Below are 27,091 nucleotides of genomic sequence, written 5' to 3' on the forward strand. Positions count from 1 at the left end.
CCGCCAGAGTTACTCTCGGTGTAAAATGTTCTCCTTGCTTTGCATGTGCTGGGCAATAAATTCAGTCTAGTGAAGACACATCAGCAAATCCACTTCCCACAACTTTCAGCTGCCTTTGCTGTGCAAAACATAGAAATTCAGAAGAATAAATATGGCTATTATTACTTTAGCATTATTATTTTCACCACATCCTGGTTGGTGTTAATGTAACAAATTGATTTTAGGGTCTCAGAGGGACATTTTGCTCTCTATCTGCTGGAGGTTTTTGGGCTTGGGGTCGGGATGGACAGTGGCCCTGCTTTGTGTGTAAGGGGCTCCACTCAGCAGTCGGATGGGCTGTGGTTCCTGCTCAGCAGTCACTCTGTGGACAATCAGGGACCCCTGCAAATAGCCGCTGCAATGGACTGCCAGTGCCATAGGTAGGTCAGGGTCGGGTTGAGAGCTGAAAGGATAGGCGCAAAGAGGTGCCATCATACATGGCTGAGGGATTGAATGGCACTGGATTCAGCAGCAGCCCGTGCTAGACTGTGCCACATGGTGGCTGGGGTGTGGGTAGCTGGGTGAAGAGTGTCCTTTTCAGCCAGGGACAGCATCATGGCATATGCCTGAGGGAGCAGGGGATGGATTACAATTTATTGTCTTGTTTACATGCAAATATTAAGTACACTATGTAGGTAACCATGCATATCGACTGTCTGTATATATGTGTATGTGTGTGTGTGTATATATATATATATATATATATATATATATATATATATATATATATATATATATATATATATATATATATATATATATATATATATATATATATATATATATATATATAATTAAAAAAATTTTTTTTTTTACCTGAGACTTTGATTTCCTAAAGAGCGGCTGTTTGACTGCCTCAGTCAGAGACGGAGAGCCAAATGAGCCATCTTCCTCATCTCCATCTCCATCACTCAGCTCGCTCTCTTCCAGCTTGCGCATGTCAGAAAAGCGATGGATATGATCCAAGGCTGAGTAGCTGGTCTGCTCCTCCTCATCTTCATACCTGGAGTTCATGCAAAACATTAATAAAAAAACTATCAGGATATTTTGACTTCAAAGCATCGTATTTAAAGTGTTACTTTTTGCTTTGGCGGTGCACCCTTGTACTAAATTACCTCTTTGGAGAGGCTTTGCAGCTGAGATTCAAGTCGTTTGGTTCACTCAAGTCCATTTCGTCTTGTATGACGGCATCACTAAGGTTGCTTTGAAGCACCTTACTTTCCGATTTTTCGGGGGTGTTGCTAGGCTCTTCCCCTTCTTCTTCATCAGCGCCTAACTCTTCTGCTTCCTCGTCTTCCAGGTCATGTGACCTGTGGCTGGCCATCAGTGGCTTTTCTTCTTCAAATGGACCGCCATTTAACCTGCAGACCAAGAAGGTTACTTCATGAGGCTTGTTTGTATAGTAGGCATTCAAGGTAGAAACAAAGAAACATCCGCCCTGTTAGCGGTACTTTGTATACTTCTCCTGTTTTTCAGAAAATGCAGTGCAATTAAGAAATGGTGAAAGAATTCTTCTAGTGTTTGTAGATGAACTGAGCTGAGGCAGAACAGGGCAGCTGGAACTGAGCAGAGCTGGAATCCCGTTTGTCATCAAGACTTTGGGGCCCCTTTGGGCACAGCAGCACTGGGTTGATCACTGCAGCACTTAAATGGAGTGCTCTGCCTCTCTCCTTGTTTATTTTCCTTACTATCTCGTATTCATCTAATAGGCAAAATATTTAGCTGACAGCCCCATTTGGTGGGAGAGTTATGAGAGCCCTGCCAACCAGCCCATTCCTCTATCCCTGTGGAGAGGGAAAAGGCCAGCTATCCAAACTGCCTGAGTCTTAATCTGTCCCTCTGTTTCAGCGCCACAGGAAACCGCCATTTGGTAAATCATCTGGAACCACATTAAGACTGATTCACTAATTACACTCTGGGACATCTTTCGTCAGCTCCCAAATATGCCATTTCTTGCACAAAGGATTCAGAGAAGGGGACTGAAAATTGAACGGGGAGAAGTAGATTCATAGGAAACACAACACATCAAGCACAACACCACATAATTATAGAATGCTTATAAACAGCATGGCCGCACTGGATTGAAAAAGGATACATTTGAGACAGAGGGGAGAGAGGTAATTATACCGTATTCGATTTTAGCACAAAAAGGATTTGCATCATTTGGCCTCAGATTTCAGGAACTGATAATAATGTCCTGTCAGCAGTGTTCCTGCTGGAGCGAAGAGTTCAGGTGGTATTCAGGGCTGCGAGGAAGAACTAGTTCCAAAAGAGGGAGCGAGAACTCTGTGATTAAGAAAACAGATTCGCTAATTACGCTTTCAAACGTGGTAATTTGCTGGGGATAAAGTATCTATCAGAAGCAGTCAGCAGTGCAGCACTTTGAAAGGAAACACAGGCCGACCCTTTGACCCCACCCCCTCTACCCTCTTCCTGTAGGCAGACATGTTGGTTCCAGATGTGGTCCTCTAACTACTGCAATACCCCTCCTGCTCCCCTCCCGTCCCTCTGACGCTCTACCGCTCGGCCCTGCTCTCACAGGCCTTCTGCTCAATCATGAACTAGTCTGCGAGATCTCTATCAGGTCTCCAGTGATCAAACCAACATGAGGCACATGAAAACAAACTCAGGGACCTGAGCAGACCTTGCAACTGTTATCCGATCTGATCACAGCTACAAGAATTTATTTGCATAAAGCTCAGATGAAGTTGCATGCATATTGATATCTTTTCTCACATGTGGTTAAGAGGCAAACGATACAAAGCGCTCGCTCACGTTTCCAAACCCTGTCATTATCTTAAATGTCATCACAGATAAGACTTCTTTACTCCAGCCCCCCCAGAAATGATGCGATTGTTATTAACAAACCTGGCTGGCTGGGAGGTATGAAAATGCAAGTCTAAAAAGGGTGGATAGAGGTTGACCCATTGTTACACGTACAATGATAATTTATAATAACCATCTTCTTGTATCGTTCAGTAGAAATATGAAGATAGGCACACATCACCACATAAGGCTGCACTCACCCTTCCTCAGAGGGGTCTGGTGATGTCTGGTTCTGGCTTGTGCTGCTGATAAAGTTTCTTATTTCATTAAAATAAGAGTCCTCTTTGTCATCCAATATAGCACTGCTGCTGTCCAGTTCAGACTGTGGGGACGACATTGCAGTTCCTGTAAAAAGAACACATATTCCAGCTGTCATGTGTTTGAATAATTCCCCACTGATGCCCTAAAACATTTCTTACCGCTCAAAATGAAGAAGACTCTACGCCAGGGATTCTCAAAACCAGGCCTCGAGGTCCGGTGTCCTGCAGCTTTTAGATGTGTCCCTGATCCAACACACCTGAATCAAATGGCTGAATTACCTCCTCAGTATGCAGTCAAGTTCTCCAGAGTCCTGCTAATGACTTCTATATCTGACTCAGGTGTGTTGAAGCAGAGACACATCTAGAACTTGCAGGACACTGGACCTCGAGGCCTGGATTTGAGGATCCCTGCTCTATGCCATGAACACACGTTCTATTCGCTCAGTATGTCAGTGTAACGTCCGTATCTGTATCTGCATTACATCATGAGTGAAAATATGAATTGTGCATCGTGTTATACACTCTTTTTGGCATCTTTGGAGACTGTAAGACTTTGACAACAGTTTCAAGTTATGTGAGATCTGAATATGCTTTACCGCACCAAATGTGAGTAATGATACAGTAACCGAAAGCTTGAGACGCTATGGTTTTATTCTATAAATTGCCCAGAAATAGTTTTTTTTCTGCCAAATATTATGGGTCCATTATATTTGTATTGTGTGTTGAGGGATATATAATTTAATGCTGAAAAAAAACGAAAGCTTGACAGATAATTGATTTGCATTTGACGGATTGCTCATTGTGTCTGATTAAGTAGCGACCTCCTCTTAGGCCCGCTGCTGTCGGCTCCTGGCCAGGTGTCACTGCTCGTTCTGCTGATTCAGAGTCCGAGTGATGCAACCTCTCAACCCATAAGCCGTGAGTTGTGCTGCTGATGAAAGCAGCTCATTCAAAAATATTTTGTGCTGTTGCAGAGGTCGATGACAGATTTATATAATTTAATTTCTCAGCCTCTGAGATTCTCTAAGATCAGGAGTGTATTTTGTTTTATGTCATGCAGCAGAATGATTTATGGTTCTAACGAGTCAGCAAACTCTGCCCTCATTTTCTCTGATAAAAAAAGAAGAAAAAAGTAGCTCAATGATTGTGTCTTCTTATATAAATTTCCACAGTCTACAAAACTCACTACTCACCTGACAGATTGCTGTTCTCGTGCTTTTTGAGGTGACGATCCAGGTTGGTTTGTTGACCAAAGCAGCGGTCACACAGGTGGCACTTGAACGGCTTCTCCTTGTTGTGGATGTTGCGAATGTGACGCTGTAGGTTGGAGGAGATGCTGAAGGAACGGTCACAGTATTTACACCTGCCGAAACAAAGTCAAGGCCTTTCGTTTAATCCAATAATTGAATGAAGAAAACATCAAAACGCACAAGCTGCTAGTCATAAATACAACCGTACTGCATAATGAATCAGGAACCTGTGGGTGCTTTTTTTTTTTTTGTTGGAAACATAATGGGATACATAATGTAGGACACACACATACACACACTATTACAGACAGTCCCAGCAGTCCCACAGTCCCAGACATGATGGAGGAGCTTGTTTAAGGTGAAACAGCTCTGCCTCTTATCTCCAGCCAGCGCAATAAAATTGCATTCTTCTCTCACAAAATAAGCACGCAACAGATTTGGTTCTAGCCTTGCAAAAATTAGGAGCGCCTGCCAAGTTTCTTCATGCAAAATTATACGAGAAGATTACATCTTTTCTTCTTGTGGAATTAGCTCGCTCAATTGGCTGTCCCTCAGGACCCCCCCCCCCCCCCCCCCCCAACCCCCCTGCCCGGTTATCTCCACAAAAATTACAATAAAAGGCGGTGATCTTTAATGGCATGCCAGCATGTAGAGTGCAGGCTATCAGGCTGGGACAGTAGAGGCCTGCATCTGTCTTTCTCTCTCCCCTGTGGTCAGCAGGCCCCTTCCAAACTTTGGGCCAAAATTCCTCTACCTTAGTAACTACAAAGCCAAGCACTGGGGCATCCAAATGTAGTAAGTGTTCAGAATTAATTTTTGCATGTGTACTGAACTGCCGTTGTATTGTTACTAGTACTTCACCCTCAGATGCACCTGGAAAAGTTTGCTGTGTTGATAGGACATAAACCAAAACCCAAAGGAAAATACCTAAGATTGCTATTTCTTTAACACAATTTCTGGAATAAGAACTTGGTCTTAATTCCATGATGAACTCTTTAGATGGGAAGAAAGCCTCTCTTGGGAGTAGCTGAATTTTTGCAGATCACTTTGAGACCACAGCTGCTGGGTGTGGACATCTGCCCGTGCTCCTCAACACCCCGAATCCCCAAACCTCCCCTTTCACCCAGGCGACGGACGCCATTTTTCATCAGGCAAATTGTTTAGCAGTAGTATAATTATTCCAGGCCTTTAATGGCATAAGAAAACATACATAAACTCTGTTCCAACTGTAGACAAGAAATCCCTGGGAAAACATCCACATGCTGTTAACAAATGAGTTGTGGTTGAGAATACACTGTGTGAAAGTGCGCTCCGTGCTTTCACTCATATGTGTGAGGCGAGAGAAGCAGTTCTTTTTCATGGAATGTTAATTGGCTATGGTGCAAATTGGATTCTTGACTGGACAATTATTATTATTATTATTATAGAGTTAATGGAGAATAGGTTGAGGGATACAGGCACAAAGTGAGAAATTAGGATGACATACAGGAGTCAGTAGGTTTCTGTTTGACTGACAGCCACCATCAACAGGATGGCTCTTTAAACGTAAAAATTCTCTTACCTATATGGTTGCTCTCCTGTATGAGTCCTCAGGTGGCGTGTCAGGTTGGCAGAGCGAGGGAATATTTTTCCACAGTATCTATAAAGGAATACATAACATTGTGCCATTTTAAGCAGTTCCAAAAAGAACAAGAATTCTTATTGCAATATGTTCTCACTAAAACACAACCATATAAAAAAATACCCACAAAACACACACCAGTCTCAGACAAGATTTACAAGAAAATATTCCGAGAAAGGAAAAAGAAAAACTACCAGTACTACTAAAAACTATTAAAAATAATTTATGACCAACTTAAAAGTTAAAAATACAAGCCAAAGCAGGGGCTGTAGTTACCTGCATGTGTAGCGCTCCTTGCCCTTGCGCAGTAGTGTGTCTGGAAGCGCAGAGGGTGGAGCTCTGAAGTCAAACATGGAGGGAACTGAGCGCAGTAGGTCACCAGACTCTGGCTTAAAGGAGCTGAACGTTTCCAGCTTCTCTGCCATGTTCTCGATTGCTGTCATCTGAGGAGACAGGAAAAAAAAAAAAAGACAGAGTGTTGGGTTAACTTTGTGCACATTACTTTGGAAAAGCAGATTAACTCATCATGGCCATGTCATTTAAAGAAGATAAGAAATCTGATTTTTTAATAATAGAATTCAGTGGATTCTGCAGGGATGCTGCAGAATGTGTTTTGGTTTCTGATTGCAGGATGCAATTAAATGCAAAAAAGGAAAATGCATTTAGTAGTTTAGGACAACATGTAAAATGTACATAAATCCTACATTCTTTACATTAAGCGCATAAGCCAGATCGTTATGGATTTTGATTTACTTCTAAATGTCTCTTACTGGAGAACCTGCTTTAGAGATTTGCTCGTATCTTGTTTGAATAATGAGTCTTGTTTACAGGCCAAAAAACAGTTGAAAAGTCAAACAGGTACTGGGAGAATTCTTATTATGACGTTCGTGAATAATTCATACATCACAAGGTCAAAGTCCCATATGTGAATGACAAGAACACTGGACGCTGATTCATAACTTTGTCAAAAAACAAAAACCAGTATGCTTCCATTCATGGTTAGTGGTGAGCAGGTGTGCAACTCTGAATGTTAAATGAAGCCATTGCTTGTTCTTTTCCAAACATGCATGTACAGTAGGTAGATAAACACACACACGCACGCACATAGGATTAAGGACTGCGGCCAATCTACTAATGAAGCTGAACCTTTACTTTCATCAGATACTCTCTGGAGAGACATCTTTGTGTGTGTGTGTGTGTGTGTGTGTGTGTGTGTGTGTGTGTGTGTGTGCGCGCTCATGTATGTATATGAATGAGAAACTATGAGCTGCATGGTGGTCAGAGTTGATTAACTACCTTCAGTGTGTGTAAAAAAACGGAAAATATATGTGTGTGAGAGAGTGAGGAATGTGTTTGTAATGCATTTGTGTGTGTGTGTGTGTGTGTGTGTGTGTGTACAGTGTGTGTGTGCTTACAGGCATGTCCATTGTATGCGATTGCACATGCTTAGTGTGTATCTGTCTGTCTGTGTGTGTGTGTTTGTGTGTGTGTGTGGCAGAGGAGTGATTCATGTCCACTGCTGGGCTGTAAACCATTCTGTGCACAATGCGGGCAGACAGCACATTCGTCAATATGAAAGATGTTGACATTACTGATCAAGGGCCAGACACGGGTAATAATGATATCGCTGTGCTGAGAGGGGCGGGATGGGGGAGGAGCGGGGGGCTGGAGGGGGAGTGAAGGGAGAACTAGAGGGAGGAGGAGAGGGAGGGGCAGGGGTCTCAGTAGGCCGCAGGGCCTGACAGGCCATCTCACACACACACACACACACACACACACACACACACACACACACACACACGCGCGCGCGCAAAGTTTTCTTTCTTTTTTCTTTTTTTTAAGCAGCCACACACATTTGCATTATTTTGCCTGTATTGAATTTTCAGCCTGTTTCTCTTTCTTATTTCAATAAGGCAACAAATCAATGGTGATTCGGCTCCTTCACCAGAGCCCTGCTCCGCCTTTGACATTCCATCTCCTGCTTTCACCCCCTGTCACTCTCAGGCTTCACGCCAAGATTGAGAAGACTGAGGGAAAAGAAACGGAGCACGAGAATTGGAGAAGAAGCATGATGAAGGACTAGATGATAGAGGAGAAAAGGGGGTGGGGGGGTGGTTTTGGTGGTGGGACAGGAATGAAAAAGAATTAAAGAAAGCGAGACAAAGAGGGGGGAAAAAAGCATGCAAACAAGAAAGTAAGAAAAGCCAAATAGAGTCCAGAGAGAGAAGGACTGATGGCTGATGGATGGTGGTGGAGTCTGGTGTTGGGAGTGGCTGATTAGGAGTGACGGCCGAGTGTAAAGTTCCTGCCGCAGCCGTCGGCGTTCCCACTGAGGGAGGATGTGGAGTGTCAGGTCTGTTTGATTATGAATATGCCAGTGCTACACGCCATGAATCAAAGGCAAAATAGAGACCAAGTGGGAGAGAAGAGAGAAAGAGAAGGCAAGGAAGTGAGAAAAAGAAGGGAGGGGGAACTGAAAGATAGGCAAGAGGGAGCTGAAATGCTTTCATATTTCTTTTGAATGTATTTCATTCAGCTCTTTTCAGAAACTGGAGTGAATGCTCAGTTTGTCTGCACTGCTCAATGAGAACCCATAACTCCTGGGAACATTAGGGCCCCTAAAGCTGTCGGCAGTATCGAACCTGTTCGATAAGACATTTTCAGAGCTCAAAGCTACTCCATCTTGGCTCCATCTACTGGGGAATTCTGATCCCACTTCAGCCTACTTGTGTGGCTGCTCTCTGTTAAGAGTTGTCTCTGTTTATATGAAAGTCATAGCCCTGGCAATAAAAATGCATATGGCAGAATATAATATTTTCTTTGCATAGCGAGTATTTGCCATGGACAAAATGATATGAGATTTTTGGAGTCAAATAACTTGTGTGCAGGGACACAGCAAATGAATCACATGTCCAGTTCAACAGATCAGACTGGTGACCATCAATCTGTTCCATATTACACTTCAAACACCTTCAGCCACTGAACTGATTTTATGGCTGTAGAGTCAGGTTCATCTGACTACTTCTTGACAATATCATGTGTGAAATGTTTGACATTTTGATCTAAAGGGACCTGACCCACCCACATATACATTCAAAGACACACACACACACACACACACACACACACACACACACACACACACACACACACACACACACACACACACACACACACACACACACACACACACCTTCCAAAACCCCCTTGTCCCTCCCTCTAGGCCCTGTGTATGCATCTGTAAACTTGCTTGTTGCTGTAGCGCCGCTCTGGGACCAGCAGTTGATTGGCTATCTTCAGATGTCAGTGATGCTGTTAGGGCCTTAATTAGTGAGATGCATTCTCATTTGTTGATCTTTATCGGGAACCAGATGTTTGGAGGGAGGAACTAACCTCCCGCTCCCCCCGCCAGTGTCCCATAGAGACTGTTACCCTGTTGGTGATGTAAAGCAGCCCCCCTAAAAGACCACTCACCACCCCGTGTTCCACTCATCATCCCCCCCAACATGCCCATTTGCAAGAGGTCTGCTCCATTCTCCAAATAAGCAAACATATATTCAGAGCTGTTGCATGGACAGGGTGTAGCTCATTTGGAAATCCCCACTGAAACACTTTCATGTTAGAAGGAAAGATATGCCAAGATCTAAAGATATAAACAAATCACAAAGGCTTGGATACGCACAGCGTAACATGTTAAACAGTGTAAACATTGATGTGAAATTTCTTTATATTATCTATGAGCAGTCAAGTCAGTGCATGATTGTGACAGGCTAAAGCCATGCGAATGCTGGGTGATGTCAGTTGTAAACTGTTATGCAGCTCGTGCATTAATTGTGGGATAGGGTCTGTTTGCTGGATGTACAGACACATGGCAAAACTGTAGGTTAAAGAGGAACTTACCCAAGTTCTCTGATCTGGCAAATGAAACTGAGGGGCGGGAGAGAAGGAAAAGAGAAAGCAGTCAGAACCAGAAAGTGGCGCATGAATCAACAGGTTTTGATTGGACACATATGGGTACAGAAGGGATGATGGGTCTTGGTGCAATTAACTTTGAATGAGCAGAGAGCTGCCTATCTGCGGAGTTATGGTGCTGGAATTATAAGAGGCTCTAATAGTTTCCAACACTTCCTGGTGTTCAATAAGCTCATTATAGAAGGCTACAAATTCAATTCCAGTATGTAATCTAAGTCAGTATTGCCTAGCAGTAAAATTTCCTGCCAGGAAATAAAAAGCTGAATCACTAAAGGTTGAAAGAACTTTCAGCCCCCTCAGCTTTGCAACCTCTCCTTTAATATATTGCTCAAGAGTGACTCAGGTGACTGAAAACAAACCTCCTCAAAAGTATACGGAACAGCCCATCGCTTGGTCTGGCTGAGATCTACCCTGGTCTGGTATTTGCGGGAATGATTTGTGTGTCCAGACATCATAAAGTCATAAAGATGGCCTAAGCACTCAGTTAGTGTTTCTACTGATAGGACACCTCATTAAGGCATGTGGGACGGCCATGTGGCTGCTGCAGGCTGGGCCCATGCAGCAGTCTGGACAGGGGACATAAATCAGACAAATGAAACAGCCTGTAAAAACCAGACCTGAAACGGCCAGAAGAGAGAGAGAGAGAGGGAGAGAGAAAAAAAATCATGTGCCTGAGAAAGTGGTGTTTTCACTTTCCAACAGACCGTTCTCACCCGCGGGGGAAGATTGAACAAATGAACGTCAATGCAACATGTCATCGACACACATACACACAAACCCGCGTGTGCGCACGAACACACAGACGTTACATGGAGCCTCGCGCTGGAAATACTGGCACAGAAAACCCAGGGGCAGAAATCATTGCTTTAAGAGCATATTATTTTTTATATTGTAATCAAAGACATATTATGGGAAGATGTGTCACAATGTGCCCTTTCTTTCTGACACATCTGTTTTGGGGAGCCAACAGCGGGCTTAACAGGCAGTAGCTTGGGTAAAACTGGAGTCACACACTAATCCTCATTAATCCAGTCTGGTCAGCCTGTGATAACCATTAAGGATAAGAGCTCTTTATAGAAAGACTCATAATATGCACTGGCTGGTTGAATTCCATGTTGCTGTCACTTCTGTGTATGCAGGGAGCCAACAGTGAACTCGTAAGCTTGAATTGTGCCATTGTTTGATGGCAAGATCCACGACAGGTGTGATGAAAGTTGTACCTTTACAAATTAGGGCATTAAAGGCATTTAAGATCATCAGTTTTAAACCTAAATAACCAAAGCAGTAGGCAGAAATATACTATTGAACTGGTGCAAATGCATGACTTTGTTCCTTATGTGGCACAAGGTATGTTTACTTTCCCATAATACCCTGATGCCCGTGGATGCCACAGTTTGAACCTACCTGCGGATGGAAAAGGAAGCCCGGAGCTGGCCGCATGCATTTGTCTTTCAGAGTCTCAAACGGATCGTTCATTCTCCTCTTCTCAACCCTGCTAATAGTAGATTTCTGTTAGTTCTTAGTGATTATTAATGCAATTAAATGTAGTTTTATAAAATGATTTACAACATTTGCACAGTACACCATACATGCAGATTTTCAGCATGCATGTGTATTACACTTCTGTAAGTATTTTAAGGCTCAGATTAATTAAGGTTTAGAGCGTTACTGGGAATAACAATACCTATAAATGGGGTCCATGAAGAAAGGGGTGGGCCTAGCATGTTGTAAGGAGGTGTCTGCTTTTGGGATCTCTGCCACTCCTTTCTCCTCTTCATAATTCAGATTCTTTTTTGTCTCCTCCTCTCTTGGATTACGCCCACGGCCCCTGGACCCAAGGCTCAAATCTAGTGGCTGATCCTGACCAATAGAGTGGGACATTTCTGGTTTGGTAGGAGCAAATGATGCTAACTTTTCCTCCTTTCGTTTGGTGGTGAGGTCAAATGGGGACTCAGATGAAGACTTCCCTTGGGCCTTCTTGCAGTCATCTGCAGGTGACTGTGGCTCCCCCTTCAGGCCTGCAGTTCTGAGGTCCCTGTCTGGGAAGGGGTAAACTGGAGGAGAGAATGCCGGGAAGAAAGGCAGTGGGAACATAGAAGGGTAGGGAAGAGACCCCACCTTCTTGTCCTGCAGGCCAGCTAGCCCTGTGGAGCCAAAGTACTTCTCAGCAATTGAGGCAATGGCCTTAATAGAGTCATTCACAGCTCCTGTTACAGCTGTGTGCTCGTCCAAGGGGGACGGGATGAGAGAAGGGCCTGGAAAGTCTTTAGCAGCACTGCTGCCCATCAGGCTGGGGCTTTGAAGGCCTCCTTCAGTGGCCTTCCTCTTTGGACCTTTGCCATTTTCTCGAGCAGCTCCCCTCTCCCTCTCACTGTCCATGTCACTTTCGAGCTCTGAGCCTGATGTGCTCTCCAGATCACTTCCACTGGGTGTGCTGACATCATCCAGGTCACTGCTTTCAGACTGGTCACTCTGCTTGTTCTTTTGCTTCGTATAGGACGAGGAGCCCTGGGTGTCTGACAATGGCATTTGACTTCCAGGTGAACCGCCATCTTTACGGAGAGCTTTGAGAAGTTCTTGAGACTCCTGAGCACCAGGGCTTGGAGGCAGCAGTGGACTCTTGCTCAGGTCTGCGCCAGGCCCAGCAACAGGTGCATGGGCTGGTTGTCTGACAGGAGAAGTTGTGGCAGGAATGAGCGGTGGCCGGTGATAAAGTCCAGAGGGGAACAAGCCAGGGAAGCTGAAAGGAAATGCCGGGGCAGCAGGGAACGTAAGCCCGCTATGATGTCGGCTAGCCCCAAAATAATCAGCAAGTCCTGCACTGCTGTGACCCATTGCAAGAGCTGATTTATCCAAGCCAGGGGCCCCAGGGAGTGGCATACCCTGGGCAAACAATCCCCCTGCTGTGAAGTGGTTCTTCCCTTCACAGAAGCGCCGATGCTTGTTTAGTGAAGAAGTGGTGCTGAACATTTGCCCACAGTCCTTACATTTGATCTGTGTGCGGCAGTCAGCATGCATGCGTTTGTGGCGGCAAAGGTTAGAGAACTGGGTGTAGGACTTGTGGCATACTTCACCTGTAGGGAAACAGAGACAAGTATAGATTGTATCAGCCTCTGACACAAACTGACCCCCCCCCCTGCCCCACACACACACACACACACACACACCCCTCATGCACATACACACCAAAATTACATGATATGACATTTCTATGTTTCAGGCTGGCTGAAGCTAAGGCAGAGGAAATGCAGTATGAGTGATATGCTTGTGTTCCCATCAATACTCTGACAATAATGTTCCAGCAGAATAAAAAAGAAAAGGTGTGTTCAGATCCTGGAATTGTAAGGGAATCTGTTTGGTTGATGGTGTGAGTCACCACTCATCAGCTGCACATCAAACCAAATTCCCAGGCATCTCCAGCCCCATTGTCCTTCCAGGGACGCTCCCAGGGAGTCCATAAACAATCACACAGAGACACACATGTGGACATACAGACACATTCACAAAATATCCACACACCACAAAGAAATTGTAATCACACACACACAGGCATAAAAATACACACACACACACACACGCATTCTCAGCCTCATTCAGTACAATGGCTCTATTTTAAGTTTGAGAAGGAAGTGGAGTTGAATGAATCCTATCCTGCAGTCCGGTTCCCAGGGACAGGTCTCACGTCCTCTACTGCTTCTCTTCCCTCTCCCCCCTCTGGGCCTCTCTAGTCACCCCCTCAGCCCCCTCACCTTGTCCCCATAGCTGGCCCTGTCATCCTGCGCTTAGTGACCTTCCCACAGTCAGCCTCTCTATGCCTGCCTGTCAGTCTGTCTGTCCCCTGGAGATATACAGTGACAACACCCAATCCCAAAACAAAGATTCAACATCTGATGTTATCTGTTGTCATTATTAACCTGTCAACTATATCTGCTGCTAATGGATGATTTAATAGCGGTAACAGTAACCAATCATATATTATTTTGGTGCTCTTCACTGTTTTTTTCTTCTGTACTTCTATCATGCCACACCCCTCCCATACTATGCATTTTGTAGATTACAGGTTCTTACTGCTTTTAGGAAAGCAGTAAGAAGCATTTCTGGATGATTGATTTTGCTCATATTGTTATTAGATCTTCAAAATGAGGATAAGGAAGTGGTTAGGCTCACACTGTGGTTTCACTTCTGCATACTTTGGATGCCTTCCAGCCTCAAGGTGCACAAGAGGCAATTCAAGGAGATGGAGAGGGAGAAAGGGGAAAAAAGTATTTTGGAAGCACATTTGAATAAACATCCCAGAGGAACTCCAAATAGGAAAGTTCAAGCCAGGAGTGAATGTAATCTTATATTAAAAAAAAAAAAAAAGTGAATTTTTAGATCCAGAAAAATAAATTAAAAATAAGGGTATTTGTGGCTTAGCTTAACAATCACAACAATGCAGAAGAAGAAGAAGAAAAATAAGCAATAAGCACCATGAGGGTGGTTAGGCAATTTTTAAGCTGTTTACAAACTGAAGAAATTTTGCATCAGAATATCTTGCTTGAAATGAATCTAATTAAGCTTCTTTTACAGCCAGAATAGGAAAAAAAGTATTTTTTAATAATCTTGCATGTGTATTTTTATTTCTTTTACAAGTATACCTGCACAGCCAGAGCAAACTAGAGGAAAAGGCCCTTCAATCATGTTATTGTGATATTTACAGCCTGAGAACACATGCATCACACGGAGTGCGAGATGGGATTCACTGCACGCATGTACTCGCCAGCTCTTAACAAACTGGAAAACAAAATGTTATAAACACACTCCTGAGAGAAGTGCAGCAGATAAATAATGTTCAGTTGGGTGTAGGAATCGGCAGGTCTAAGTGCTTCCCTTTCGTGGAAAGGCGCTGAGACGCATACGCACACATCCTTGACACATTGCGAGCACAGTACTGTACTAGCATCGACACACAAACACATGCATACCCTACAAGAGCGCTCACACAAAAAAAAGCACTTCAGATGCACACAATTTCTCCCAGGCAGCCATCGTGTTTGAGGCTGCTTTGTCTTCTTTTTTTTTTTTTCCTAAACACAGCTATTAGTTGTTTTTAAACCTGCATATTTTCTGCTGATTATAGCAAATGGACTCCTATTCAGAGGAAGCATGGGGAAGAGGGGCTGTACATGTGGTTGCTATTTGTGAGGAATGGTGCATGTTCTGGAGGCAAAGACGAGATAGGGGAATCTGAGGTCTTCAGTGGAGATGCCGTCACTTCTGCCTATTTATATGTGTTATTTATATATTTATATGTGTGTGTGTGCTTGCATGAGAAGGAAAAAGATAATGTGTATTTAGTGTGTGGACAGATTTATATGAGCCCACTTTTTTTATAAAACAGGGGAAAGAGAGAAGGGGCAGAGGGTAGAGGTCATGATGCTTCAGGGGATGTGGAAATCAGATCTCGTGTGTGAAGTGGTGAAAGCGTGAAAGGTTAAAAGGTGTTTGGGTCCTGCAGGAGTTAGTGAGGAACAGGGACAAAAAAAAAAAAAGAAGAAAAAGCATGTGCTCAAGAAAGAACGCAACTGAGACGGATGGAAAAGCCTGCAAGACAGAGTGTCAATAGAACATCAGATTGCAAATGCAAGGTTAGACAACAATTCAAGACTAAACGCTGTTATTACATCAGCAGTGTGAGGTTTGATGCTGAAAACAAACTCTATTTGCCTTTCTAAAGAAATGGTTTCCCCCACATTGTCACATGTAAATCCTGTAGAACATTACAAGATTAGTTCTTGAGAAAGACCTGCAGAAGGATAAAGTGATTTTTTTTTGTTGTTGTTGCAAAAAAAAAAAAAAAAAAGACATTAGAAGGCAAGCCAAAGCATGTCATCACTGTTATTCTTATAATGTGCTGAGTAGACTTACATAGGTAGGGTCTTAGTGACTTACACATGAAGGGCTTGACACTGCTGTGGATGTGCTTATGCTGTTTGAGGCCTGAAGACGTTGCAAACGTCTTGCCACACTCAGAACAGGCATGAGCACGTGCCCCGACGTGCTGGGAGCGAATGTGCCTTTGGAGGTTACTGGGGTCTGTGAACACCTGCTGGGGGAAGGAACCGCACAGACACATGGGAGAGTTACTATCTGCTTCGAAAAAAATAAATATCCAAATCCCAAATTATTACATATTCCCTTCAACAGTCATCACTTTACCTTTGAGCAGTTTTCACATTCGTAGTGCTTGCCACTGTCGTGCGACATCTGATGTCGGATCAGGTTTGATTTCCAGTTGAAGGCCTTGGGACACTGATCACACTTATATTCCCTCTCCTCACTGTGGGACAAACTGTGGGCCTCCAGGCTGCGGAAAATAAAAAGACAATGAGAATGGAAAGATTTGTTTTCTACCACTTGCTTGAATTAGGTATGGGATGAAATGTGTCCATCCAGTTACCTCTGGATATCAGGGAAGACCTGATCACACTCTTTACATTCGTGTAGTCCTTGGGACATGTGGAGGGGTCGCAAGTCTTGAGGTTCTTGGGCTTTCAGGTCACTGTCCCCTCCTAGTTATATAAGAAGTTATACAAGCAGTTCACGCATCAAAAAGAAGCTTGAGTCACCCTAAACTGGAAGAGGTTTTTCCCTCCCAGCTAAACTGTTGGGGCGCATATCAAATTTGTTTGTAGTCTCACCATTTCCAGAGTGCATTACTCTATGATCTCATTTTCAGTGACATTTTCAGCATTTAGATCACCACTGTCACAGTCTCAGTTCAGCAACACATCTTTCTTGTCACTCTGTACTACACTATGTTTGCAGTGGTACAAAAAAAAAAAAAAAGATCTGTCAAACCTGGGTTAAGGAAGGAGGAGGGGGGCATCCCACATGGCTGCTTCTGGTGGTCCAGCAGTTGGTTGCGGGACTCAAAGTGCTGGTCGCAATCCTCACAGCGGTACTGCCTCTCCTCTGCACAGTGAAAGGGGGGTGGGGGGTAAAATCAGCATAGGAAAGCAGGATTTGTGAGATATCTTGACAGAGAAGAGAAAAAAAAAGTGTCTGTGCATGTGTGAGGTGCTGACCGTGAATATCGGGAGCCATTGTATCACATGAATACTCTTCAGCCTTCATGAAAAGTAGCAGCTCCTGGCCAGGAAAAATCTCTCTGGTGACTTTGTAGAATATCTGTAACACACAAAATATTTTATGACTTAAGCAGAAGTTTTAAAATCACTGTTAAATCAAAACAGCATTTTGCTGTAGTTCTTCTTTGCTCTGCTGTCCAAATATTGCAGCAGTTATGTTTTTTTTGTACTGTACAAACATACACACGCACAAACACAAATTTATGTACATGATTGTCATACCAACACCACACACGCAGAAGAGACATATACACGAACATAAACACAGAGTTTTTAAGTTGTAATTACTCATCCTGTAAGGCATCCATCTATATGAATACAAAATGATAGCACAAACTACAGAATAAATATACTCTCCTGTAAATACTCTTCACAGTAATGCTTGTAGCGGGCAGGAAGTGGCAAGTATTATGTGGCAAGATAGATAGGGGATAGATAGATAGATGATAAATAGCTTTTCTATGGCTAAATATGGGAGTGTGTATTTTGAGGGGGCCCGTCATATTAAAGAATCAGATGAGAGTCCCTGGGACTGCGGTGCTTCCCTTGGACACACAATAGGCTTTCTTTGAGAAACAATCAAACACAGAGCTATATTTGGCATGCTTTGGAGGTTTAACATATTACCTTCCTTTGCTGTGTCAACATGACAATGATGATAGAGGAATTTATTAGAAATGTGACAGGGCGTGGAGGGGCTTGCTTCTGGGAAGGTACAGGTCACAGATACGCCACTTATGAAGGGAATTCCTGACTAGGGGAACACACGAGCCGCTGTGGCTCCAGAGAGGGTTATGATAAATATCTCAGTCACAATAAAGATCATGAGGTATGTTTAAGTCTATAATTATTTGTGTCATTGTTCTTACTTCTGGCAAATGATACAATACTAAATATGACACTACTGAGTCATCGGAGTAAAGGGAGTTTAAATCAGACTGACCCAGGCAGAGCTCTTGCATGTCAATAACTGAAGAGTGATTGATGCACCGTAACTGATGTAGTTTTGTGGTAGCATTAAAGTATGATTTAAATTCAGGCATTAAATGAATATGACCTGCCAAGAAAATCAGTGGGAGGGTAACAGGGCCTGGAAGTCTGATTCTCATTACAGGGCTGAACCAGAGTCACTACAGCTATCCAGACCGGGGAGACATATTACATAATAACCACCAAATTTAATCCTTTTTTTTTTTTTTTTTTTTTAGCATTTGAGAAATTTTTGATTTGCTTCCTTTTAACAAGGAAGGCCAATAGTTAGAAGTTGGGGAACATTTTTACTGCTACATCGAAGAGAGCAGGAGCAGCGCCACATCTCCAGTGGTTCTGAATAAAGGGAAGCAAACTAAGGCTCCCAAAATCTCTGTCATAGCCCACTCTGCCCTCTGTCTATACCATAAATGCATTTACATGAATATAGATTATCTTTTGTGGAGTGCACATGGGCACATAGACAAAGGATCTCTAAAAGGGTATCAAAGGCCACAAAAATATTGTGATTTAGAAACAATCAGACAGCAGTGCAAACAGAAATGTGAGACTGCAGAGGTTCCGCTCTGAGGGAACGATACTCAGAATGAGCAGGGAGGCTCTTTGGAAAGTCATCAGAACTTCGAGTAAAGCCTTGGAACATAAAAATTGTTAGACACAGCAAACATAAACCGTACCTAAGTGTCCGTCAGCGAGAAACACTTCTGGCTCTGAATCTGACCTCTGACCTCTCTCTTTTAGGTCTCACTTTGTACTCTTTACACAAGAACAAGTATTCTTGGAGTAGTGTAAGCACACACACACACACACACACACACACACACACACACACACACACACACAGGCACACTCAAGAGGCTGATTACGACAGGAGGGGATTTCTCCCCAGCAGCTCCACCCCTTCCCCGAGGGTCAGCACAGATAAACACACACACACACACACACAAGCAGCAAAGGAAACACAGTGACTTTGACGCTTGGGGGTCATCCTTAGTATGTCATGACCCCCCCCCCCCCCCCCCCCCCCCACACACACACACACACACACACGCACACACTTATTCTGACATTCAAACAGTGGCCTAAACCAATTCTGGAGATAAGATAGTCGCGGTGTCCGAGTTCACACTAAATATCTGCTCCCTCAACATTAATGCCATTACTTACAATGTAGAGAAAAGTGATCGGCCACATTTTATTTAAAAACACCCACGATGTTCTCTTAAGCACTTTAAAATTTTCACATTAGTACAAGGGGTTCTACATTTTTTTTCCCCAAAGAATAAAGGTTATGCTGCTTTTGTTGCCCATGTACGTTAGTTTATTAGGTCTTCCTCTCTCTGCCATACACCCTCTCTGTCAAAGGTTAAAACCACAAGTGGATCAGAGGCTATAATTGGATAAGTTACTACCTTGACACCATTAGTCATTAGCACAGCAAACACAGTCACATTTTCTGTGCCCACACCCTGTTGGCTGATTCCTTTTGCACACAGACTTCATTCAACAGGTATGTTAACTTACGCTGTCCTGTCACAATAAACTCTCAGTCTGGCTGCTTGTTTTAGTGCAACCCCCCCACCCCCAAAATCTTAGGCTACTTTAACACAGGCCCACACTGAATTAAAGTAGCAACGTCGGATACAAGGATATAGTTCAAAACATTCCCCAACACTGTTTATTTTTAAGCGAAAAAAAAAAAAAAAGTATAATTACAATATAGACGATTGACCACAACATTGTTAACTTGCGCTTAGTCAGCACTTGCATAACAGCAACATGCCCACATGTGTTGTGGCCTCCCTAGCGGGGTCATGCAACATGTACAGTATGTTTGGCAGTCACCATCGCTTGGCTTCCAAACGAAACCATTTCGTGACTTAGATAGCAATAAAGAGCCCGAGCACACAATGTGCAGCTGCTTGCAGCAAATTGGATGAACATGTAAGGAAGCCAGTAATGTTAGACTGGGCCATCTATGGGAGAACATCCTTAGAAGAAAGGTAGAAATATTTTGGTACTTCTTGAGTGACATATCATCAATGTCAGGTATAAAAATAAATAAAAAAAAATAAAAATAAATAAAATAAATAAATCCTGTGGAATTCTTTGTTATCAGAATCACAAGGTTTTAAAGTTATTAAGCGTCTGATCTCGTCTTCTGAATAATGTCCAGTACCTTTATCTCACTGAGTTGCAATCACCTCCAGTGTATTTAAATGCTGTATGGCCGTCGGCATTTTGCTAATATGCCCCCAAGCCACTTCATCCCACTCAATACTGAGTGAGAATCAATAGAGGGAATGAGATTAACACTCATATCCCTCTGCACTGTCTTATAAAAGGCTCTTCAGGGCCTCGTTGGATGATGCTAATTACACTTTTAATCAATTTTCCTTTCAATTGACTCAGTAGACTGAGGAGCACAGTGGAGGGTTTTTAAGCACTAATTGCCCTGATTATCTTAACAACAAAACGTGCTGGTCATGGATGGATCTATGCAAGAGGTGCTCGGGCTGTGTTGTTCTGTGCCTTAGCACACACACACACACACACACATACAGTACACACACACACACACACACACACACACGAGGATATCCACAGAGCTTGCACACTGGGGCATGGATTTACAAAGGCTGACGTTAAACATAAAAAAAAAAAAAAGAATGTAACCGGCCTCTGGTAACTTTAAAGAGTTTTACATTCAGTTAAAACTAAAATGAGAACGTACGTGTATGAAATTCAGCTCTCTTCACGGAGCCGTTTTTATTTCTAAATAAATTCAAACCTGTGAGCTGAAGCATGCTGGATTAATTACAGATCTGAGTGTGACTCACAGACTGTGACACCTGCCATCCCCTTCCTCTCCAGTCTTTCCTGTTGCTTTCCACTCTGCAGTGTCAAATATATAAAGCAGTAAAACAGAAAGGTCACGCAAATAAAGGCTGTCCTTGTTCATTTCTGTTAAAATGCTGAATGCCCAGCTAATAATACTATTAAAGGAAAACACATATTCCATGACTAGGTTTCTTAAATTTAAACAGTTGAACCTTTTTTTTTTTTGTTCCTTATTGTTAAAGATTTAAGACATATTTCTTTGCAGGTCCTCTATTATTATCTGCATAATCTGCTTAAGTTCTCTGTGCAAAGGTGTAAAATAAAGACGTTTACGGTAATGGAGATGCGTGGATAAGTAACAAATGAATTGAGAGAGAATGAGAGAAGAGAAAAGGGAAGTAGACTTGCGAACAGGCCTCTCAGTTGTTCTCTCTCTCTCTCTACTCTCTCATTCATTCCTCTCTCGCTCCCACGTTCTCCTGAGATTGCTCATAAAGTTTTATGATAAACAGAACTGGGTCAGAAATGAGAGGATGGAGGCCAGTTTTACTCACGCTGGCAGGGCTAAATTGAAGCTTGAAAAGAACCAGGACCAAATAACGACCAACACGCCTGGAAATTGCTGTCACTGTACGACACTGTCTTAAAATCAGTCGTATAGCAAATCATCTCTGCTGAGCGAGTGGGAAGAGAAGCTTTATTTAAATTTGGTTCTGAAGGACGACAGAACAAGAAATATGCGAGTCCTGGGTAGCTTAGTCAGGCCCTTCTGTGGAAATCTGGTGATGGTACACGTTATGTGGCGACTGTGTAATATGCGGTTTCAGGCTGCGTTTAGAGTCAGCACTTCTCCGTGGCAGTAAAAACCTGTTGGAATCAGGTACCGTGTGTTTTAGCATTCCCAGCTCCGAATGAGGGGCGCGGGGAGTCATCTGAACCGCAATGAACAATTCCCAGGCCTGCAGAGCGTGCGCGCACGCACACACTAGCAATCACACATGCATACATGTAGGAAACACAGGCACTTACAGGTGTGCGCACACACTTCAGAGGCACAATAAAACACTTGACACACTCACAGCAAGTCAATGAACATAAACGTCTGTGCACACAGGGACACAAAAAGCCCTCATGAGCACTGGCGCACACACACACACACACGCGCGCGCGCACACACAGACAGTACCAAAAACTGACAGCAGCTTTACAAGACCACCCTATTCAGTCTATTCATGTTACAGATACAGACAGGCATTGTGAGACGCTACAGTGTGTTTTCAAAAACAGCAATGTTGGCCGGAAGGCTTAAAGACAGCACATTGTGCTGTGTTGTGACAGTGTGTAATACTTAACAATCACCTCATCATAGCCATGTCCGTGACCTGTCGGTGCCTTACACAGCCACCCAAGCAGAACCACAGTGTTGACAGCGAGTCACACCTCGTGCAGAGGGCAGCTCAGGAAAGCTCCCTCTGCTTGTTTGTCTCTCTGTGTCTTTTTAAAAGCGAAGTGGCTAAGTACTTTTGGAAGGCTTCTTCTTCTTCCCCATTCCCTTTAAGCTAAGTGCTACACCTATTTCTCTCTCTCTTCTAGACTGCAAAGATAACAAGAACATACATGTGTGACAGAGGAAGAGGAGAGATTTTTCTTGGAAGATGTTGATCACTAAAAGATCACTACCTTCTTTTTTTTTTTTTTTTCAGGGAAAAAAAGGCATGCTCAGTGCAGCCTTTTCTTTATGAAAAATTTCTGTATCCAATTACAACTAATTGCAACTGCTTTATTTAGCGCACGCTACTAAGCACTCTAATAGAAATTTTGCCAAAATTTCAATGGGTGACATTAAGCAGGAAATTTAAAAGGACCACCAGCGAGAAGCGATGACAAACTCGCCAGCTTGATTATGTTTTTTATTCGGTTCATGCGATGGTATGCCTCACACACGCGTCAAATAAAGTTTAGCCTCTTGTCTTCCTGTCTCACTGTGTGTGTTTCTGTGAGTGGGAGGAGCCCCCGCCATGGCTTTACTGAGTTGAACAGGCCCCCATGTATACAACACGCACCTCTGCACAGCCAGGTGAGCAGCAAAAGGACTGTGACATTCCAGGCATATCTAGGAGTTTATATCGCAAGCGTGACTGGGAAGTGTGTGGAACTATCATCTTGGCGGGCCGCCTCTGATCCTGCCCTGTGGTCCTTGCACGGCAGAAGCCAGTGCACAATTACAGAAGGAAAACACACGCAGATAGCGAGGAGTCTCTATGGTGCAGCGTCAGAGAAGACCTGTATGTGTGCATGCGTGTGTCCGTGTGAGTAAAATTAAAGGCAGGGTGGGCCAGCCGCTCACGGGGCTATCTGACTTAGATCACAATAACACCTTTTAACACAGCAGCAAGCAGACAGGACAGCCGTCGGAAAATACAGGGAAGCCTTCTGGCATTTGGAGTTGTGTTTGAGAAGAAAAAAGAAAAAAAAAAAAAAGGCTGAGTATAGTATAAAAAGCTTGATTCATCCTGCCAGACATTTAGAAGACACATCACCATTCGGGAGTTCAAAATCGAGTCATGCAGATGTTTTCTCCCTCTCTCTTTTCTTCACATCATATTTATCTTGCACTTTGTTGAGGTTGTTTTGCCAGGTGGGCTGCGAGTGACCCGTCTCCACGTACCTGATCATCTATCTGGCACGCTGTCAGGTTATGCTGCTTGGCTGCAGGGGCAAACTGGATGTGCTTCAGCCAGCTGCCGATATCTGGTTTGCTGGCATCCACGCAGAATTTTACATGGCCTGAGCCATCCAAGATCTGCAGAGAGAGAGCGAGAGAGAGAGAGAGAGAGAGAGAGAGAGAGAGAGAGAGAGAGAGAGAGAGAGAGAGAGAGAGAGAGAGAGCAAGAGATCAGACTTTGATCAGTATCAGTCCAGGTTACTGTGTCCAAACACTGACTAACCACATACCTCCCACAGAGAAATAAAACTCAGATGTTAGGAGCAGGTCACACACACACACACACACACACACACACACACACACACACACACACACACACACACACACACACACACACACTTATTATTATTATTATAATAAAAATAAGAATCTAAAAATAAGGTATTTATAACCATGAAAGGAAAGAAAGAGAAAAACACAACAAAATAAAATAATTGCATATCGAGGACATTTTGAAAATTTTAAGGGTCTCTTAAAGAATCATGTAATTTCCATTTTAGTAATAAAAAGGAAATCATATTTCTAAATATTCTTAGAATGTTAGGTGACATCAATAAATCAGTACATAAATAAGACAAAAAAGGTCAAATAATAGGCTCAAAAAATTTAAAAAGCATTGATATGAATTCAGTTAAAATTAGAAAATGTTTTTCAGTTTCAGTTCTGACTGATCACTCATTTATTAATTTTGACAAGGACAGAAAGAAATAAAAAAGAAAATTTACAAAGCTGCTACAAAATGAACTAAATTACTAAAAAAAAATCCATTTGCATTTAAACTGACTTCTGCTGACCTTTGGATTCGTTTCTTTAAACGCGGCTGTAACGAAAAAATGAACTAAACTTAACTCATTTTAACAACAACAACAGCAACGATAATAAACAATAAACATAACGATAATGACAACAATAAAGCAGGAACACAGTGCTGTTCCTCTCATTCACCAAATCAGCTGAACAGCAGCAACCACAATAGAACTGAATTATTATGCAAATCATATCATCAGTGGACTTTTATCGTTTACAAAATATTTACACAGCATTTTCGCTTGAACGAATCGTGAGCGGTCTGACATTTTTCATGGCGCAGCTGTAAACTTTACTGGGGAACAAATCAACTGCAGGAAACCGCGAGTGATAAGAATTATGAAGACAAGCTGATTGTTAGGATGCAAAACGGAATCTCTCTCAGGGTCACAAATCTGTCTTTATGTCTTTGTGTAACCTGCTGCTGAATAAATATTTAGGTTACATAAAGCCCTTTGTCCGGGCTGATTGAGGATCTACTCGTGGATCGTGTAAATTACCCTGCAGTCGTTTAAACCATACTTTAAACGTTCAGCTTTTACCGCGATGAATCTACAATAAACTCTAGTTGTACTTTTTTTTCTTTATGTAAAAAAGAAAAAAACTAACAACAACAAAAAACAACTCAATGAAACTCATAAAGTCTGCGTCTTCTTACCGTTGTAACTCGCTTTTAACCGGCGTGCCACACTTTAAGCCTCTTGGGATAATAACAACGTGGTTAACCGAGTAAAAAGTGACAGTGTGAAAAATAAAAACTAAACCAAAAAGTAAATTAAAAAAATCTTGGCCTTGAAAGAAGAAAAATATTTGCTACTGGCAACTTCTCCAGATTTTTTAAAACAATAAAATAAATAAATAAAAAAAAAAATACACCGGTTAGTGCTCGTTTTTCGGTCTCTTCAGGTCTCCGAGCCGCGGGACGAGCCGACTTGTCGTGGGTGCGCTCTCTCTCTCTCTCTCTCTCTCTCTGCTGTCTCTCAGACGCGGAGCGGTCAGTCAGAGTAAATCCGTTCTCACTATATTGTCTCACAGACAGCGCTGACTCCGTGCTTCTCCTCTCACTGTCCTACAGACATCGGAACTAAATCCCCTCTGGTACATCAAGTTGATCCCAACTTTTTTCGCAGCGTGCGCTTCGTTTGGCTCGTCCGCTCCTCTCTTGTCACCCCTCCTGTCCTGACGCACCCAGGTGTCCTCTAGTAGCCATTCAACTTTTCATTTTTCTCTTCCTCCCCACCCCCCACCCCCCTCCTCAGCCAGTCGGGATGTGTCCTCTGTGTGATAGCAGAGACATTCGGGGGGGGGGGGGGGGGGGGGATTTCAGGCATCGCCTCCCTATTTCGCGGCTCGCAGATACTTCGTGTGATGTTTCTCATTCAAAAAAAAAAAAAAAAAAAAAAAAGTGATGTTCGTCCATCCCTATACCCCAAAGAGAGGCGGCTCGAAACAGGGGACTGTCTTTACCCGTGTCCCCGGTCAGAAGAGACTCCGCTCCGCAGTAAATTTTAAAGTGACAGGGGGCCGGGGTTGGAAAGGGTGAACGGGGTCAGGGAGAGGTCGGATGGGGCTTCTAAAGGGATGAACTACACACACACACACACACACACACACACACACACACACACACACACACACACACACACACACACACACACTTTAATGAAGCAACATAAGCATCAAAGCGGTGAATTATTATTCACGTTTTCTTAAACCTCTTGACTACGCCGGCATTTTACGGCGTCATTAACCCGAAGAACTGAATTTAAAGGGGCTGCAGGTTGTTTTCATACACACAGACTCTATACAGGCCATTAGGTGCCCATGCGCCACATTTTTTGGGACACTGACCTAATCACCTGCTTTCTAAAACTTAGGTCTTCACCAAGCACAAAGTATTTATTTTCTAAAATGGTACAAAAGAAAACAGCGGCTCAGGTTAGTCGCGTCTGAATCGGCGTTAAAAATGAAAAACTTTCAGTTTTGCGTTCGCCTTTGTGCACCTGCTTTTTCCTGAGGAAGACACAAAATGTTAGACGTTTTATTTGTCGAGATTTTTTTTTTTTTAAATCTCTCAGTGTAAAGCTAAAACTGATACTGTGACCAAGCTGATAAGGGTAGAGAATAATACAGAAACGTCCTTGTTGTCAATGAGGGGAGTTTATTAGGCAGCTTATAAAGCCAGAGAGAACAGGGCTTTGGCTGATGAGAGCAGATGATGATGGATAACTCCTTACACTGTGACATTGACCTTCCATCCTAGATAATACCCATTGTTTTGCGAAATCGCGGAGCAAATGTGCAGGAAGGACAGGAAAAATCATGTGTAAATAAGGCAGGACCCGGCCACCGATTCCCATCGTCTCGCGCTCCTTGAGAACCGAGGAGAGACCCCGGTCCGCCCGGTCATTGATTTCCTGCCTCTCCTCGACTTGTCCATTGTTGGAACCCTTTTTAATTTAGCCATAAATTGGGAAAGCTCAAGTCGAATGAGCTGTTCTATTTTCTTCCTGTCAGGATGAGGGATTTGTTTTATGATGCATTGTGTATTAAATACAAGTAATCTGGGAAAGTGATTGCTTCACAGCCTCTCCGGGTCTGATCGAGGATCCTGATAGAGAGAGAAG

The 27,091-nt window shown here is 43.1% G+C and overlaps 1 protein-coding gene across 11 annotated transcripts in view; it reads right to left on the reverse strand.

The window, feature by feature from the left end:
• Nucleotides 1-283: 283 nt before the first annotated feature.
• mecom (MDS1 and EVI1 complex locus) overlaps nucleotides 284-27,091 on the reverse strand; it is an 82,599-nt gene continuing 55,791 nt past the window's right edge. The window contains exons 1-17 of one of the 11 annotated variants that reach the window (XM_030744843.1): nucleotides 25,123-25,653; nucleotides 23,598-23,732; nucleotides 17,036-17,138; nucleotides 16,809-16,922; nucleotides 16,408-16,519; nucleotides 16,167-16,314; nucleotides 15,900-16,053; nucleotides 11,653-13,042; nucleotides 11,373-11,460; nucleotides 9,897-9,923; nucleotides 6,273-6,439; nucleotides 5,937-6,014; nucleotides 4,319-4,488; nucleotides 3,066-3,210; nucleotides 1,155-1,400; nucleotides 856-1,042; nucleotides 284-605 (exon numbers count right to left, since the gene is read on the reverse strand). In XM_030744843.1, the coding sequence (XP_030600703.1) occupies nucleotides 471-605; nucleotides 856-1,042; nucleotides 1,155-1,400; nucleotides 3,066-3,210; nucleotides 4,319-4,488; nucleotides 5,937-6,014; nucleotides 6,273-6,439; nucleotides 9,897-9,923; nucleotides 11,373-11,460; nucleotides 11,653-13,042; nucleotides 15,900-16,053; nucleotides 16,167-16,314; nucleotides 16,408-16,519; nucleotides 16,809-16,922; nucleotides 17,036-17,084 (3,210 nt within the window). In that variant the 5' untranslated portion in view covers nucleotides 17,085-17,138; nucleotides 23,598-23,732; nucleotides 25,123-25,653 and the 3' untranslated portion in view covers nucleotides 284-470. Of the gene's footprint in view, nucleotides 606-855; nucleotides 1,043-1,154; nucleotides 1,401-3,065; nucleotides 3,211-4,318; nucleotides 4,489-5,936; nucleotides 6,015-6,272; nucleotides 6,440-9,896; nucleotides 9,924-11,372; nucleotides 11,464-11,652; nucleotides 13,043-15,875; nucleotides 16,057-16,166; nucleotides 16,315-16,407; nucleotides 16,520-16,808; nucleotides 16,923-17,035; nucleotides 17,139-23,597; nucleotides 23,733-25,122; nucleotides 25,654-27,091 lie in introns of those variants that run through there. The other 10 variants (XM_030744842.1, XM_030744838.1, XM_030744841.1 and 7 more) reach the window with 10 other exon arrangements.

Source organism: Archocentrus centrarchus, chromosome 13 (assembly GCF_007364275.1).
Source record: "Archocentrus centrarchus isolate MPI-CPG fArcCen1 chromosome 13, fArcCen1, whole genome shotgun sequence".
NCBI lineage: Eukaryota > Metazoa > Chordata > Actinopteri > Cichliformes > Cichlidae > Archocentrus > Archocentrus centrarchus.